At 33.3% G+C, this 17,363-nt stretch overlaps 1 protein-coding gene across 2 annotated transcripts; it reads right to left on the reverse strand.

Annotated features, from left to right (window-relative positions):
• Positions 1-1,664: 1,664 nt before the first annotated feature.
• Positions 1,665-16,848, reverse strand: LOC148312722 (retinol dehydrogenase 11-like). Of its 2 annotated transcripts, XM_088274563.1 has the most exons (7): positions 16,645-16,848; positions 11,778-11,908; positions 10,332-10,530; positions 9,429-9,614; positions 8,025-8,134; positions 3,235-3,365; positions 1,665-1,803 (listed from the first exon to the last, which is right to left on the reverse strand). In XM_088274563.1, exons 1-6 carry the CDS (start codon positions 16,784-16,786, stop codon positions 3,312-3,314), a joined length of 822 nt encoding a protein of 273 aa, XP_088130689.1. In that variant the 5' UTR covers positions 16,787-16,848; the 3' UTR covers positions 1,665-1,803; positions 3,235-3,311. The 2 variants fall into 2 exon arrangements, with proteins under 2 accessions (XP_088130689.1, XP_088130698.1); XM_088274572.1 differs by lacking the exon at positions 9,429-9,614.
• Positions 16,849-17,363: the final 515 nt, after the last annotated feature.

The following is a 17,363-nucleotide window of genomic DNA, read 5'->3' on the forward strand; positions in this document are numbered from 1 at the left end:
TATATTTTTATATTGATATCTCGAAAAATCTCGATATAAATAGCTCTTCAATGGATCAAATCCAGAATTTGTGGAAAAAATGGACACACTCAAAATATTTTAATTTAACTTTAATTTTATTTCACCATTTCAGTTACACTTGCGCCATCTGCTAATAAACGGTTTGTTCTATTTTCCGTTTGACTTGTAATTAAAAAAGGTTTATCTTGAAAATTATAAACATTCCCACAAGCCAGCACTAACAGAATGGCACATTAAATAAGTTATTCTTAACACATCGCTCACTCCTTTCAAGAACGTCATAAATCTAAAAACTTGATTTTTCAGGAGAACGTTTTTAAAGTTTAAAAATATAATACAATGTATTAAAAATAAATATCAAGCCACTTATTAAACTTTTTACTGTGCAACAGATCTTTTTAGGTAAAACCTGAAGGTTTTTTCTCCATTTGAAAAATATTTAGTACATTTAAAAAAATAATTAAACAATACCTTTTCTTCAAAATGGAAAAATAACACTTTCTGCCCTGTAGCGGGTAAATATCAAGTTAAAAATATGCCTCTTTTGCTGGGATATAGTACATTTTCTGGGCATTCCGAAAACACGCACAACTGAAAATTGACGATTTTTGATTTATGACGTTCTTGAAAGGAGTGAGCGACATCTTAAAACCCACTGTAATGATATCAAATATACTATGAGTGCAAAGGTGGAAAGTGAATTAATTAAAGTCCAGGTGTAATTATTTTATTGTAAAACTTTTATCCTATAATTTTTTATTGTATCTATTGAATGTAATGAATATAATCTAATAATTAAAAAAAAACAAATAAAAATAATAAATTGTATTAACATGCAAGTATTTCGGCTCAACACAGGCCATGCCTAAAGAGCCGTAATACATATTGTAGTCGTACAGGAGAAAGTGACTAACTAACAAAACGTAAAATGTTCAGGAGGGCCATTTAAGTCACTTTTGCTTGGCAAGAAAATAAACATCAATGCAGTAAGTCATTTTTAACAAGTCAATACATAATAAACTTCCAAGTTTATAATTCTTTGGGATTTTTTTCAGGGCAATATTAAGCTAGTAAAATATCAACTAGTCAATGATCACGTTTTTGTAAAAAATGCACTTAGTCACTTTCTCCTGTATGACTACGATATAGGAAAAAAAATGGATGCATCTATGATATAAATAAATAAATAATAAAAATTCAAAAAGCAACAAATCTTGTACCACTATTTCTGGGTATCGCCAGTACTACCGCATAATACTGTGTAATACTAATAATAATAGGGCACTGCGTCATATAAACGCAGTGTTATCTTGATCGTTTACGCATGAAGGAAAGGTGATCAGCCCTCCGCTTCAGGTACCAGTCCAAGGTAATATTGAATAAATATAACAGAGAAAAAATCACTTATATTTATTTTACCCCCCTTGGGAATCGAACCCGGGACCTACAGAACAGTAGCCGAGCGTGCTGACCATCACACTACGGAGGCGGACATACAGCAAATACTAAAACAGCATTAACACTAAACTTTGTATTTGACAACTTTTTGTATACAAACAGTTTTATAAGCAGTCTGTACTCACCAAGAAGAATATTAGTTAGGAGAAACGGTCCAAAGTAATTGCACTGCATGAGTAGTTGCATTCCATCACTGGTCATTTTTTGTGGAACTGTAGACAGACCAGCGTTGTTGAGGAGAATATGGATTTGTGGTTCCTCTGCCAAAACTTCCTTAGCACATTCTCTAACAGTTGCAAGACATGTAAAATCGATATATTTTAGCTGGAAAATAAACATTTGATTATCAAACAATAAATCATTATTGATTTATTGATTATCATTCAATAAAGTTATTTTTAAGATATATACAGAAGATATAATGAAAAAATACTGCAGGGCTGGAATTTAGGACAGCTACTTTTTAGTTGTTCATAAATGATATAAGTAAATATTGTAAGTGTAGTGGCAAAAAACGTTAACTCGAAAATATGAAATTTTGACTTAATAATGCATATTATTATGTTTTCAATGTTCTTTAAACTGGCAAAATACACCGAGTAGTTTGAAATGTCATATTTATGTGGCTTTAAAAGTAAATTCAACTTTAAGTTTAATAGCGGGTATTTTATGCCGTCCGCCTCCGTAGTGTAATGGTCAGCACGCTCGGCTACCGTTCTGGAGGTCCCGGGTTCGATTCCCAGGGGGGTCAAATAAATATAAGTGATTTTTTCACTCTAATATTATTTAATATTACCCTGGACTGGTACCTGAAGCGGAGAGCTGATCACCTTTCCTTCGTGTGTTAACGATCAAGATAACACTGTGTTTATATAATGCAGTGCCCTATGCACCATTGAGGTGCGGATAAGGGTTTGAATGAAAAAAAATAATTATGCAGGTATTATGCAGTATTTTATAAAGCTTTAAATAACAGGGATTATTCAAACAGGGATTTTAGAATTTACGTTTTTCCCTTTTTTGAAACTGTATTAAAATATTTGTTCTATTATTATATCATTGTAAAGAAACTTTATTATATCATTTTATTATGTATTAATTATTTAATTTATTTTTTCTTGTGTTCATTTTTTTATATTAAGTATGTGTGCAAGTACATTATTTTGGCTTTAAGTATAATTTGCATGTAAATTTAAAATACACACACATAAGGCTTATTTTATTTCAAAAGGAAACTTGCTTTATAAAAACATCTTTAAACTCATTTAACCTGTCCGGGAGTATGGCCATATATTATCAACCAAACAAAACATTCCTCAAAGTAGTATAGGTGTACATTAACGCCTGCGCTTATAACTTAAGCTCGGTGACGTTTATTTCTACAATAGCACTTGCACTGCCATCTATGGTTGGCTTTAAACACTAGAACCATACTTCAGATTATTTTTCTGTTTTACTCGTAACATTTTACTTAAAACAAAGTGTGTATAACGTCATCATAATGACGTGGCCAAAGAAACCCCATGAAATTAAACATGGATGATATTAATATCAATCATTTTTAAGTGTGCAATTTTTTTTATTCAAGGAAATATGTGGCTTGTTTATTACCACCATCTTATTGTCCCCAATTCATTCACAGTGAAGCGCCCTTGAGGTAGTATTTTACGAAAATGGCGCTATATAAATTATCCAAATTTATTATTATTATTAACTGAGGCACCAATGAAAAAAAACAGAGATATTAATACTGACAGTTATGTTATCATTCCCAGTTTCCTGGATGATCGCTTTCATCACTCTTTCTCCCTTTTCCATGTCCCTGCACAGCATCACCACTCGAGCGCCTCTTCTGGCAAAGTCTTTAGCCGACTCCAAACCGAGACCTAGAATCAGATTGTAACTGTTAGAGTGCTGAGAATCGACATATCGCTCACTCCTTTCAAGAATGTCATAAATTAAAAAACTTGATTTTTCAGGAGATCGTTTTTTAAGTTTAAGAATAAAATGAAATGTATTAAAAATAAATATGAAGACACTTATTGAACTTTTAACTGTGCAACGGATCTTTTTAGGTAAAACCTGAAGGTTTTTTCTCCATTTGAAAAATATTTAGTATGTTTAAAAAAATAAATTAAACAATACCCTTTCTTTGAAATGCAAAAACAACACTTTCTGCCCTGTAGAGGGTAAATATTAAGTTAAAAATATGCCTCTTTTGCTGGGATATAGTACATTTTGTGGGCATTCCGAAAACATGCAAAACTGAAAATTGATGATTATTTATTTATGACGTTCTTGAAAGGAGTGAGCGATATAGTATACTTTGCAAAAGTGGGGCCATCGATATACCGGCGATGATCCCAGTGTATTTTGGAGGCCGATCTGGGAAGTTGTGTAGCAGTGTGTGCGTTTATTATGTTTTGATTTATCAATAATATTCACAAATACACTTATTTAAAAATGCTGGAAATGGAGAAATAAACACATGCTGAAAAAGAGTAAGGTGAGAATCTATTATTCTTCTTCTTCTTCTTTCCATGTTCGCTCCCTAGGTATATATATATATATATGGCCTACACAATACGTCTCCAAGTCACTCTGTCACGCGCCATCTCCTTGGCTTCCTCCCAGGTCAGTCCGGCGTCTCATAATCCCGCTGAGTATAGTCAGTGAATGGTCGTCAGCGGCCTTCCGGGGCGCCGGAATCCTCGGGGTTGGAAGAAGAGACACGAGGGATTGATGCTCTCAGGTGACATTCTAAGGACATGTCCCAACCATGTCCACCTTCTCCTCTTCAGGACTTCTAGTATGAGGGGCTATTGAGTTCTTCTCCTCACATCGTCATTCCTGACGATGTGAGGAGAATCTACATATAAGACCTGCATAAGACCTATCATGACATATGGCATAGAAAGAAGAGCTGACACCATGAGAACAAAAAGCCTTCTTAGAACCACGGAAATGAAAACTCTACGTCAAAATGTAAAAATAACTCCTAGTGGAAAAAATCCATAATTCTAAACAAGTATTTGGACACACTCAAAATGATGAGAATCCTAGTTTACAATTATTTCACTTACCTGAATTTGCACCGGTAACAATAGCTGTTTTTCCATCAAGTCTTTCTTTTCCCTTGTAGATACCTTTTGTTAATTTTATTAAAAATTTCAAAACTGATATAATTCCAACAACATAAAACAAAACTGTCATCCAACACGACATTGTGATATTTTTGTACTGTGTGTCCGGCGTTTTATTGAAAATTATTAGCAAAAACGTATTTCATCCGTATTAAATATCTAAATAAATGGTAAACTCACTGATTTAACAATACAGATGAGACATTACTAAATGAATATGTACTTACAATGTAGACTTTGTATTTATTTGCTTCAGATATTGTGAAATGGAATAAATTAGAAATGTTTTTTGTTTTATGTTTTTTGTTGGACTTATAATTCTTCATGTTTACAAAGTACATCGGATAAAGCGTTTATAACACTAAATATTCTCCTAAATACCTAAAACAATTGCGCATTAAATCGCCGTCATATTTATGAAAGTGGTTGAGTATTTACTAGAGAATTATACAGTATCACCAGAACAATTTAATAACTTGAGTATTTGAATAATACTTACAAATGTGTGGTAACACAAAGATATATAAAGCCCCCTTCAGTTATTTTGTGATGTTTATTATTATATTTAAGTACCTACATATAAATAAACATAGCTTCCAAAACATTATCTCGAATATGCGTGACTGTCAAAATTCCCGGTTAAAAAAAAAAATTATGTGTCTTTTTCACTCTCATTCCATTTTCATATATACATATTCTTCACACTTCTGTATATCATTTCATAAGTTAAGCTAGATGATACAAGCAAAAATTCTCAATCATGTTCACATTAGGTTATATTGGCATAGTAAGAAAAGCTACATTTTTTACTGTAGTACCTATTTCTGATAATATTTAAGTAAGTATGTAGTTTATTCTTTTTCTTGTTTATGGCCTTTCACCCTTCTAGAGTGCTAAGAAGGTACCTAAATTGTAGACAACAGAGTAAGTACCTAACTATATAAGGCATAGACAAAGGGAAGTCATAGACATTGAGCTCTTTCTATAGAGTACGGAAAAGTAAAGCCAAATTCAAGTGAGTATGGAAATGGGTGTTTTTTATACAGATCTGACTATTGGGCAACTCTTACTTTCAGGCTTACCAAATTGGTACTAATAGTGATTGTTGCTTTTTCTTAATTTTTTTTTTTTTCAGATTCAGGTTTTGATATGAAATTTTCAAAATATATAAATATAACTAGCAATAGGTAACACGCAACAAAATTTACAATTGGCCTTATTAGTTTTAAGCAGTCAAACCCAAAAACCCACTTAGTATTTGATTACTCATCTCAGGTGTTTACGCCCTCTTTTGGAATTCTGAATGCATAAATCCCATATACAAAAGTATGTAGTCATTTTGTACTTGATAATAAAATCTCCCTTATTGGAATAAAAAGATTTTGGTTGAAGCATTATTTATTATTTAAATATAAAATAGTTAAAAAGTTGATGCGTAAGTTTGGTATATTTAAACAGTAAATATTTAATTTCATTAATTGATTCGGCAGTCAATTTGTGGTAAAATCTGTCAAGTTTTACTGAGAAAATATTACTTTTTCTCAAAATCTATTGAGACACGTGTTTCGATGCATTCCGCATCAGTGTAGGGTTGTGGTCCCGTGGTTAGTGTCGCGGACTCTTGAGTCAGAGTTTCTCGGTTCGAACCCACTCTACTACAATTTGATACCTATTTCTAATAATGAGCCGCTAAGGCTCACAGAAATAGCATGAAATTGAAGTATTTTTGTAAATAAGGAAAACACAAATATTTTTTTTTTCATTATTTTGAGAAATAAAAAGACTTTGTTTTTTGATCCACTCACATTTTTACTAACCAACTAGTTTCGGCAACAACCTGTTGCCCTCTTCAGGGTTTAATTTATGACATAAATCAAACCCTGAAGAGGGCAACAGGTTGTTGCCGAAACTAGTTGGTTAATAAAAATGTGAGTGGATCAAAAAACAAAGTCTTTTTATTTCTCAAAATAATATATCAATATGATCCACAAAGTTAATGCTTTCAATATTTAAAACACATATTTTTTAATTGTGTCACAATAGATTTTGATACAAACACATGTCACAAAAGATTTGGTGGAATAGTGGTATTTATTAAGTAAAACTTGAATTAAAAAAGGGAATATTTACTTTGGAGAAATGATTTTGCAAGGGCAATATCAAGGATCGAGTGGTGTTGGAAGCGGATATCCTAGCTCCACAATGTTAATATACACGAGTGGACATAATATAATATCCACCAGTGGACAGGGTACGGAGCGTCAAGGAGCTGTTTTGGACTGCCCAAAATAGGGGCACTTTTCACAAGTGATAGTCAACGCTTGGAGGACATGACACGACACATAAAGAAGAAGATGATGCATTCATTTTTGCAGGATTTGAACCTCAGTAGTGTTTCTCACTGTCCTGCAGTTTGACGAGTCGTTCACTGAGTTCCCAAAGCTTTGCTGCCTTTTTTTTATCTTTAGCGATCTTAGAAATGGCAGCTGGTTTACATTCCATAAAGTAGCATCCGGTAATATTCTCCACGGAACGGGATACACACAGAAAGATGGAAGTCTGCGCGCCTTTGAAAGGACTCTGAAACAAGTCATCCGGGACATTATTCAGCTCGTAGTATAAACCGTTACTCACCTACGACACACCAAAATTGTTCCTAGAATTCCGCGGCACACCAAAAGCTAAAATATTTAGGTAAAATGTTGAAAAATTATTTACAAAATTTTGAGTGTGTCCAAGTATTTACTTGTTCACAAATCTGGATTTTCTCCAATTTAGGAGTTATCTCAACATAGATGAAGTATGTGGAAGTCTGGGCATTTAAGGGGCTTACGACCATCATAGGTGATCACTTATATATATATTGAAAAAAAAAATTCATTGAATTTTATAAATGTTTATCTTAGAAAGAAAATAATAATAATTATATAAATATCAATAAAAATAAATTGTAAATTGTAAAACAAGTGTATGTCCCTCTCCAAGCAAAGAGCTCAGTCTCTTTTTTGGAGAGAACTGTGGTCTTCATTTTAAGATTATTAGAAATGCTTAGAAAATTAGTTAAAATTCTAAAAACATTGTAACCATATTAAATAAATAAAAAAAATTAAATATTTAGTAGACACACTGTTCCTGCTGCAATCCCTGATGCTCTCAATTCAGACTCCTAATTTGTACATTACACAAGCGTATAAAGTGATCGCTTAAGCCAGTCAAATGCCAGGTTGTAAACCCTGTGGATGCTCAGACTTCCATCTTCTTTCATATAAAAAGAACAAAACATATTTAACACATTCACTGCGTATAAAAATAATGTCATACTTATAGATAAACCAGAATTGGTGAATTTTCAAATATTAAAATATTATATATTTAAAAGAATTTTAAAAATAATTCACATACTCTGCCGTAAACCCAAGCACCAAATGCAAACATCTGTTGCTTGATGTAATGCGCATATCTCACTATAGAACTTTGTACATATCCCGGGTGCAGACTGTTGACAGTTACTCCTGGAAACATTCAAAGAATAAATCATCAATACAAAATACTTAAATAAGATAAAGAACGCATCGCTCACTCCTTTCAAGAACGTCATAAATCAAAAATCGACAATTTTAAGTTGTGCATGTTTTCGGAATGCCCAGAATATGTACCATATCCCAACAAAAGCGGCATATTTTTAACTTGTTAAAGTGTTGTTTTTGCATTTTGAAGAAAAAGTATTGTTTGATTATTTTTTTAAAAATAGTTAATATTTTTCAAATGGAGAAAAAACCTTTAGGTTTTACCTTAAAAGATCTGTTGCATAGTAAAAAGTTCATTAAGTGGTTTGATATTTATTTTTAATACATTGTATTATATTTTAAAACTATAAAAACGTTTTCCTGAAAAATCAAGTTTTTTTATTTATAACATTCTCGAAAGGAGTGAGCGACATGCTAAATAAGAAATGGATCGTGTTGAGTTGTAGGATGGTCTTAAGATACAAAATAGATATCGGGGTTGTGACCTGTCATTGGTTGGTTTAAAAGACAACGCCTTGAGAATTAAATCCAGTATTTTGAACAAAAATTTAGACATACATAGGCCTATTCTGGTGTAAAAGTGGTGAACATTTTTTTTTAATAAACTGTCTGTAATGTCACTCATCTTCAATCTATCATTGTGCCACCAATCATTGAAATCTAGTACTACTACTACCATCACACCGTTTCCCACAGGGGTAGGCAGAGAGAATGGAATGCCATAATCTTCTGTCCTGACATACACTCTTCGCTTCCTTCACATCCATACATCCAGTCATACATGCCCTCCGATCACGCAGACTTTAGGCATTCCAGATTTTAGGTTCTGATTGATCTGATTATGCCAAGTCTTTTTCGGTTGTCCTCGTTCTGTTTTCCCTCTCACATTCACTACATATATTTTTTTAGTCATTCTCTCGTTATCCATTCGCTCCACACGTCCATACCATAAAATATTAGGAAGAGTTCTTTACAGTGGTATGATATTCAAACCCTTATCTGCACCCCAATGGTGCATAGGGTACTGCATCATATAAACGCAGTATTATCTTGATCGTTAACACATGAAGGAAAGGTGATCAGCCCTCCGCTTCAGGTACCAGTCCAGGGTAGTATTAAATAAATATCAGAGTGAAAAAATCACTTATATTTATTTAACCCCCGCTGGGAATCGAACCCAGGACCTCCAGAACGGTAGCCGAGCATGCTGACCATTACACTACGGAGGCGGACAAAACAGGTGGTATGATATACATGATTATAATAAATGCTTTATTACCTGTTCCTCTGAGTTTGTCCGCTAGTTCATTAGTGAAGTAAATGAGGGCAAGTTTAGAATTAGAGTAGACTAAAAAGTCATTGTATCGGCAGCTCTTGTTCAAGTTCTTCAAATCTAGATTGCCCACCCAGTGAGATCCTGATGAAACATTTAAAATTCTACTTGGTGCAGATTGCTTCACTTTACCTGAAGATGAAACCAACTAAAGAATCGAAGAGATCTTTCCAAAAAGAAGTATTAAATCTGTATTTGGTCTACAATAATGAACGTATCGACATGATTCATTGTTTCCCTGATAGGTTATACTTATTGTCACTATACTTCGATCAATACCACAATCTAAATATTTTTTTGTACTGGGCTCAAGTAACACATCAAAATTCAAGTAGCCTTGTTCTACGGTACATAAAGACCTTTACAAAGATGTTGGTACATAATATTCAAATAAAAACATTATATTTTTAATTCCTTCATTTCTGACTTTGAAATGAGGCCGGCGCAGAAGGTAATATAAAAATACCCTTTCCGTCCTTAAGCATCAATCGACCGAACGGGTAGAAATACTGTAAACCCCCCTATAACGCTGAGATAAAAATATAATTTAAAACATTAACCCTTTATAAAATTCCCTAAAGGTGGAGACTGACTGGAGCATTTCGTTGTAACGTAACAAGTTACGATACGAGCATTCAGGCAGTCAGTACACCGAGCCGAGCGGTCCATTCATAGTTTCGGATGCTCGCTGATGCTCGCCGCAAGCAATGATACAACGTTATGTTACGACGAAATGCTCCGGTCAGTCTCCATCTTAAGATAAAGGGGTACCTATGTCAACGTTGTAGAAGAGTTTACTGTACCTTTCCCGTCCTTAGTGTGTTAAGATAAACATGGGTGCATACTAACCTAGCAGTATGTTCGTGAATAGAAATGGTCCAAAGTAATTACACTGCATTGTTATTTCTATTCCGTCATCAGTTATTGCAGTGGGCACTCCGCCTACTCCGGCGTTGTTCACCAAAATATCTATACGAGATTCCTCTTTTAAAATTTCCTGGGCACACTTCCTGACACTTGCGAAAGATCCAAGATCCAGATATTTGACCTGGAGAAAAATAAAACAAGTGTTTTCAATTTCTTATTTGCAAGTACAGTGTCCGCCTCCGTGTTTAGCTACTGTGCTGGAGGTCCCGGGTTCCATTCCTAGGGAGCGGGGGGTTAAAATAAATACAGGGTGTTTCTTAGAGATAAACAAATTCAAAATTAAAAAAAAGCATTAAAATAATGTTAATGTCTGTGATATTGAACCAAACCATTTCAAAATAAATTTGCACAATTTGCAAACGCTGTTCTGAAGTCAGTCTACTCATGGTGAAATGACAAAACGTTCTGACTACAAATCGACTGTCAACTGTCAAATTGACAGTCTGTAGAAGCAATGTTGACAGTTTAAAAACCAAACCTCTAAAAAAACACCTTTTTTTAATCATCATACACTCTAATATTCATGTAATATTACCCTGGACTGGTCTCTGAAGCGCAGGAGTGATCACCGTACCTTCATGTGAGTAATAATTGAGATAACACTTCGTCAATACGATACAGTGCCCCATGCACCATTGGGCGCGGATAAGAATAAAATAGAAAGTACAGTGCCAGATCGCTAATCCAAATGCTCCGTAATCCGAAACGTGCTGTAATCCGAATGATTTTGTGGCTCTGATGAAGACAAACAGCTAATGCCAGTATCAAAAATTTCACTGAAGCCGTGAAAGGTTTGAGCATAGCCATCAACTGGGCTGAACATGTCGTCCAGAACACTGAGGAATTGACGGTTTTGAGATAAATGTGTGATTTAGCCCTTTAATACCAGTTAGGTTCATTGGTTCAAAAGAAGATATCTGATTTTTCAAGATAAAATAAAAATGTTTTTTTTTTAAATAATTTATTCAGTATCTAAATAAAAACCGGGGCGCCGGAATCCTCGGGGTCGGAAAAAGAGACATGAGGGGTTGATGCTCTCAGGTGGCATTCTAAGGACATGTCCCAACCATGTCCACCTTCTCCTCTTCAGGACTTTCAGTATGAGGGGCTGTTGAGTTCTTCTCCTCACATCGTCATTCCTGACGAAGTCATACCACTTTATACCCAGTATTCGCCTCAGGCATCTATTTTCAAAACTTGCTAGTTTCTTGCTTTGAGCTGGAAGGCCGCTGACGACCATTCACCAACTATACTCAACGGAACTTCGAGACGCCGGACTGACCTGGGAGGAAGCCAAGGAGATGGCGCGTGACAGAGCGACTTGGAGATGTCTCGCATTGGCAAGAATGAGAAGAAATAAAAACTCACAGATAGGTTACAGTTTCCAGTCTCTTGAGCGATGTGCTTCATAACTCTCTTCCCTTTCTCCATATCCTTACACAGCATGACCACCTTCGCCCCTCTCCGAGCACATTCCCTAGCAGTCTCCATACCGACTCCTGCAAAACCATTCATTATATTTTATTAACATGCCGAAACCCACATAGAGCTAGAGAAAAATATCTTGAAATATTGATAGAATGGTTTCGGCTTCATAAACTGAGCCTCAATCAAGACAACAAATCAAACAACGGGAATTAAAAAGATAATCAAAACATTTATTATTTAAGAAGTAATAGTAACATTCTTTGGGTTAAAGAGATAAACGACGCAAATATTATTTTTTGCCAGGAATCCGTATTTTACCGTTGTAATTTTTATAATCACTAGTTTTCTAGAGTTAAGGAAATGCAAATTATAAATCAAATATGCAATTATATTTCTATTACAACAAACTGACAATATTTAAAAAAATGTTTATATAAACATGAAATAATTTTCAATGCGTGGTTAATTTTATAAAAAGTTTTGATTTTGTAAACAGGCTGTAGTACAAGGTCCGCGGCTCGTGCCGATTCACCTGTCCGTCATTAACAGGACCGTCTCGTCACTATGTTACATTGCACAAAGAAAAAGAAATACAGTGGAATCTTTCATAATGAGTAATTCACATTATGAACAAAAAAATTGTGAAAAAAATGCTCCCTTAATCAGCGATGTTTTGCATAACGGGTAACAGAGGAAGGGCAAGTCCCTTTTTCACGACATTCACTTGTGAACCGGGACTTTTGCGGCTTGGGAAGGAGTTACCAAGAGGACCCTCACTTCTGCTTGGAAAAAACTTTGGCCAGAGAGTGTTGTCAAATGTGATTTTGAAACAGTAACTGTGGAGTTTACATTCAACGAAATTATGTCATTGGCCAATATCATGGGACTCGAGGTGGATAACAATGATATTGAAGAGCTTGTGAAAGAGTACAGCCAAGAGCTGACCACCGAAGAGCTTATGGAGTTGCATCGTATTTCACAGCAGTACATGTGGAGAAGAGTTTGTTAGTTGAGGAGGAGGAAGTAGCAGAGCAACAATCTTCTAGAACAATAAGAGAAATGCTGAAAGCATGGGAAACTATTGCATTATGAGGTTAAAAACATGATCCCCGTCAAGTGGCTGCCGCCAGTATTAATACATATTTGTGCCCGTTTTATCAATATATATATACATATATATATATATATATATATATATATATATATATATATATATATATATATATATATATATATATATATATATATATATATATATAATAAATAATAAAACCCTTATCCGCACCCCAATGATGCATAGGGCACTGCGTCATATAAACGCAGTGTTATCTTGATCGTTTACACATGAAGGAAAGGTGATCAGGCCTCCGCTTCAGGTACCAGTCCAGGGTAATAATATTGAATAAATATTACAGTGAAAAAAAAAAAATATATATATATATATATATATATATATATATATATATATATATATATATATATATATGTATATATATATATATATATATATATACATATATATATTGCAGCACACTCTAGATCACAAATCGCTTACTCCTTTCAACAACGTCATATATCAAAAAACTTGATTTTTCAGGAGATTGTTTTTAAAGTTTAAAAATATAATTAAAATGTATTCAAAATAAATATCAAGCCAATAATTAAACCTTTTACTGTGCAACAGATATTTTTAGGTAAAACCTGAATGTTTTTTCTCAATTTGAAAAATATTTAGTATATTTAAAAAATAATTAAACAATACCTTTTCTTCAAAATGCAAAAACAACACATTCTGCCCTGTAGCGGGTAAATATAAAGTTAAAAGTATAATAATAATAATAATAATATAGTACATTTTCTGGGCATTCCGAAAACATGCATAACTGAAAATTTTCCATTTTTGATATATGACTTTGTTGAAAGGAGTGAACGAAATGTCAAAGGATTGACGTACGACACCATTAACAAAATTATAACATTTTCCGATAGACTAATTAATTTGTGCTTGATGTATATGGGGTTACAAAATAAAGAAGAGAATTTCCAAAATACAAGTTAGAAAACAAAATAGAAATATATATCGTCTACCGCAAACCACTCATGTAAAAGACATTTATTAGAGCACTAACATGATACCTTTTGACATTCTCCCAACATATGAGATTACAAATATAATGCTTCAAATAATGTATAAAACGACTGACAGGAACACCAAACCAATTTTTAACATAGGAATTTATAATTATAATACACGAGGACATAATAAAATACGTGTGGAGCCAATAAATACAACTTAGTTTGAAGTAAAGTCTTCACAATACATTGCCCATACCCAAATTAACCAGCTGCCTGCCATATATAAAACCTAGAACCTAGTCTTACTTACTTATACTTATAACCCTTATCCGCACCCAATGGTGCATAGGGCACTGCATCGAATTGACGCAGTGTTATCTTGATCATTACTTACATGAAGGCAAGGTGATCACTCTTGCGCTTCAGGAACCAGTCCAGAGTAATATTAAATAAATATTACAGTGCGAAATCACTAATATTTATTTTCACCCCCCTTTGGGAATCGAACCCGGGACCTCCAGCACGGTAGCTAAGCACGCTGACCATTACACCACAGAGGCGGACAATAAACGGGAACCTAGTCAGGGATCCAAAATAAATAAACTGATAAAATTGTTGATGAAAAGATTTTTTTTTGGTGATAAGTTATATTTTCTCACTTATTCCTTTTAAATGTGCTTCTCACCTTTTTATATGCCTTTTTACTATACCCGTTTAACATATAACAATAAATGTACCCTAGACATAAAAAAGAGGATAACGCTAGCCAAGCAAACTTTTATGAAAAAGTACAGCCTCCTATCAAACAAACATTTAAAAAATTGAAGTAAGAAAAGGATTCATAAAGGCTTTTGTTTGGAGTGTTTTGTTGTATGGGTGTGAAACCTGAACCATCCAAAAGTACGAAAAAGACCGGCTTGATGCATTTGAGATGTGGGTTTGGAGGAAGATGACCAAAACATCATGGGTCGTAAGGAAGTCCAACGAAAAGGTGTTGCAGGACGTAAAAGAAAGAAGAGAGCTTATAAATCATATTTTGAAGAGGAAGGCCAAGCTAATAGGGCACTCAATTAGACATAGCACCTTTCTTAGCAACATCTTCGAAGGAAGAATCTTGGGAAAACGAACAAGAGGCCGCCCAAGAACTTCATACTTCCAGGATTTGAAGCGGCTCATGGACGTCTCCTCCTATTCGCAGCTCAAGAGGATGGCGACTGACAGAGACAAGTGGCTGACACAACAAGGCGCTGCCTTTAGAAGATGATGATGACTATACCCGTTTATTAAACCAACGCTATGAGGAAAAATAAAACAAAAAATTAAAGTAACAAGGTTCTTAACACATCTATATACAGTTAGCACAAAATTAATTACCTTATCGGAAGATGTTATAATTTTTGCAAATGGCGTTGTACGTCAATCATGTTGGACATTTGTGAATTAGACAGCTGCAGAATACAAACAGATTGCTAAAACGGACACAAGAGTGAATCAACACTGGCGGCAGCCACTTGACGGGCATTACCTTTCCACTTTACATGAAAAATATAAAAGGTCCATATAAAGTTTTCCATCACTCAAAATCTTTTATTTTTATTTAGTAAAAAAGTAAATTTTGTCCGCCTCCGTAGTGTAATGGTCAGCACGCTCGGCTACCGCTCTGGAGGTCCCAGGTTCGATTCCCAGGGGGGGTCAAATAAATATAAGTGATTTTTTCACTGTCATATTTATTCAATACTACCCTGGACTGGTACCTGAAGCGGAGGGCTGATCACCTTTCCTTCATGTGTAAACGATCAAGATAACACTGCGTTTATATGAAGCAGTGCCCTATGCACCATTGGGGTGCGCATAAGGGTTGTATTATTATTTTAATTAAAAAAAGTTATTAAAAAACAAAATTCGATGATTAATTTTGGGCCACCTTGAATCTGTCTCGTTCACAAATATCAAATATGATCGACGTACGACGCCATTTGTAAAAATTATAAAATCTTCCAATAGGGTGATTAATTTTGCTCCACCCTGTGTTTCTCCAGCATAGAAATATGAATTTGTATTGTTTTTTTCTAGTATTCGTGTTTTTTTAAATACTACATTGTATTTTACATGGATACTTCATGAATTTATATATATATATATATATATATATATATATATATATATATATATATATATATATATATATATATATATATATATATATATATATATATATATATATATATATATATATATATACATATATTTATATATATATATCATAGTCGTACAGGAGAAAGTGACCAACTACCAAAACGTAAAATGTATAGGAGAGCCATTTAAGTCACTTTTGCTTTGCAAGAAAATAAACATCAATGCAGTTAGTCATTTTCACCAAGTCAATATATTATACTTCCAAGTTTAAAATCAGGGCAATATTAAGCTAGTAAGATATCAAAGAGTCAATGATCACGTTTTTGTACAACAATGCACTTGGTCACTTTCTCCTGTATGACTACGATATATATATATATATATATATATATATATATATATATATATATATATATATATATATATATATATATATATATATATATATATATATATATATATATATATATATATATATATATATATATATATATATATATATATATATATATATATATATATATATATATATATATATATATATATATGTATATTTATACAATTTATATGTATATGTATATACCATAAACCTTACCTGAACTTGCGCCTGTAATAACCACAGTTTTTCCATCAATCCTCTCTTTCCCATTATACAATGTCAATGTACACACACAATAGATTTTTACTATAATGGCTATGATACCAATAATTGATAAAACATATAAGAATATACTCATTTTAATCTGATTTTATTTTTAAATTTCCTTTTTAGAAAGTAGCCTTATCTTTGAATCAGTTTTAGACCCTGAAAATCAAGCGTATATATTATCTTTCACAAGATATAAGCATGAATGTACATTGTAACATTTTGAGTGTGTCCAAATACTTGTTCACAAATCGCTCACTCCTTTCAAGAACATCATAAACCAAAAATCGACAATTTTCAGTTGTGCAGGGCAGAAAGTGTTGTTTTTGCATTTTGAAGAAAAGGTATTGTTACATTATTTTTTTAAATAAACCAAATATTTTTCAAATGGAGAAAAAACCTTCAGGTTTTACCTAAAAAGATCTGTTGCACAGTAAAAAATTCAATAAGTGGCTTGATATTTATTTTTAATACATTGTATTATATTTTTAAACATTAAAAACGTTCTAATGAAAAATCAAGTTTTTTTATTTATGACGTTCTTGAAAGGAGTGAGCGAAATGTGGATTATCTCCAATTATAGGAGTTATATTTCATATTATTTTTTTGACATCTCAATACAGACTGTGTAATGAATTACCTATCCTTGTAAAAAAAAACACCTTCCC

Source organism: Brachycentrus maculatus, unplaced genomic scaffold, assembly GCF_059751285.1.
Source record: "Brachycentrus maculatus isolate JH-2025_06_01 unplaced genomic scaffold, ASM5975128v1 h1tg000034l, whole genome shotgun sequence".
NCBI classification, from domain to species: Eukaryota; Metazoa; Arthropoda; class Insecta; order Trichoptera; family Brachycentridae; genus Brachycentrus; species Brachycentrus maculatus.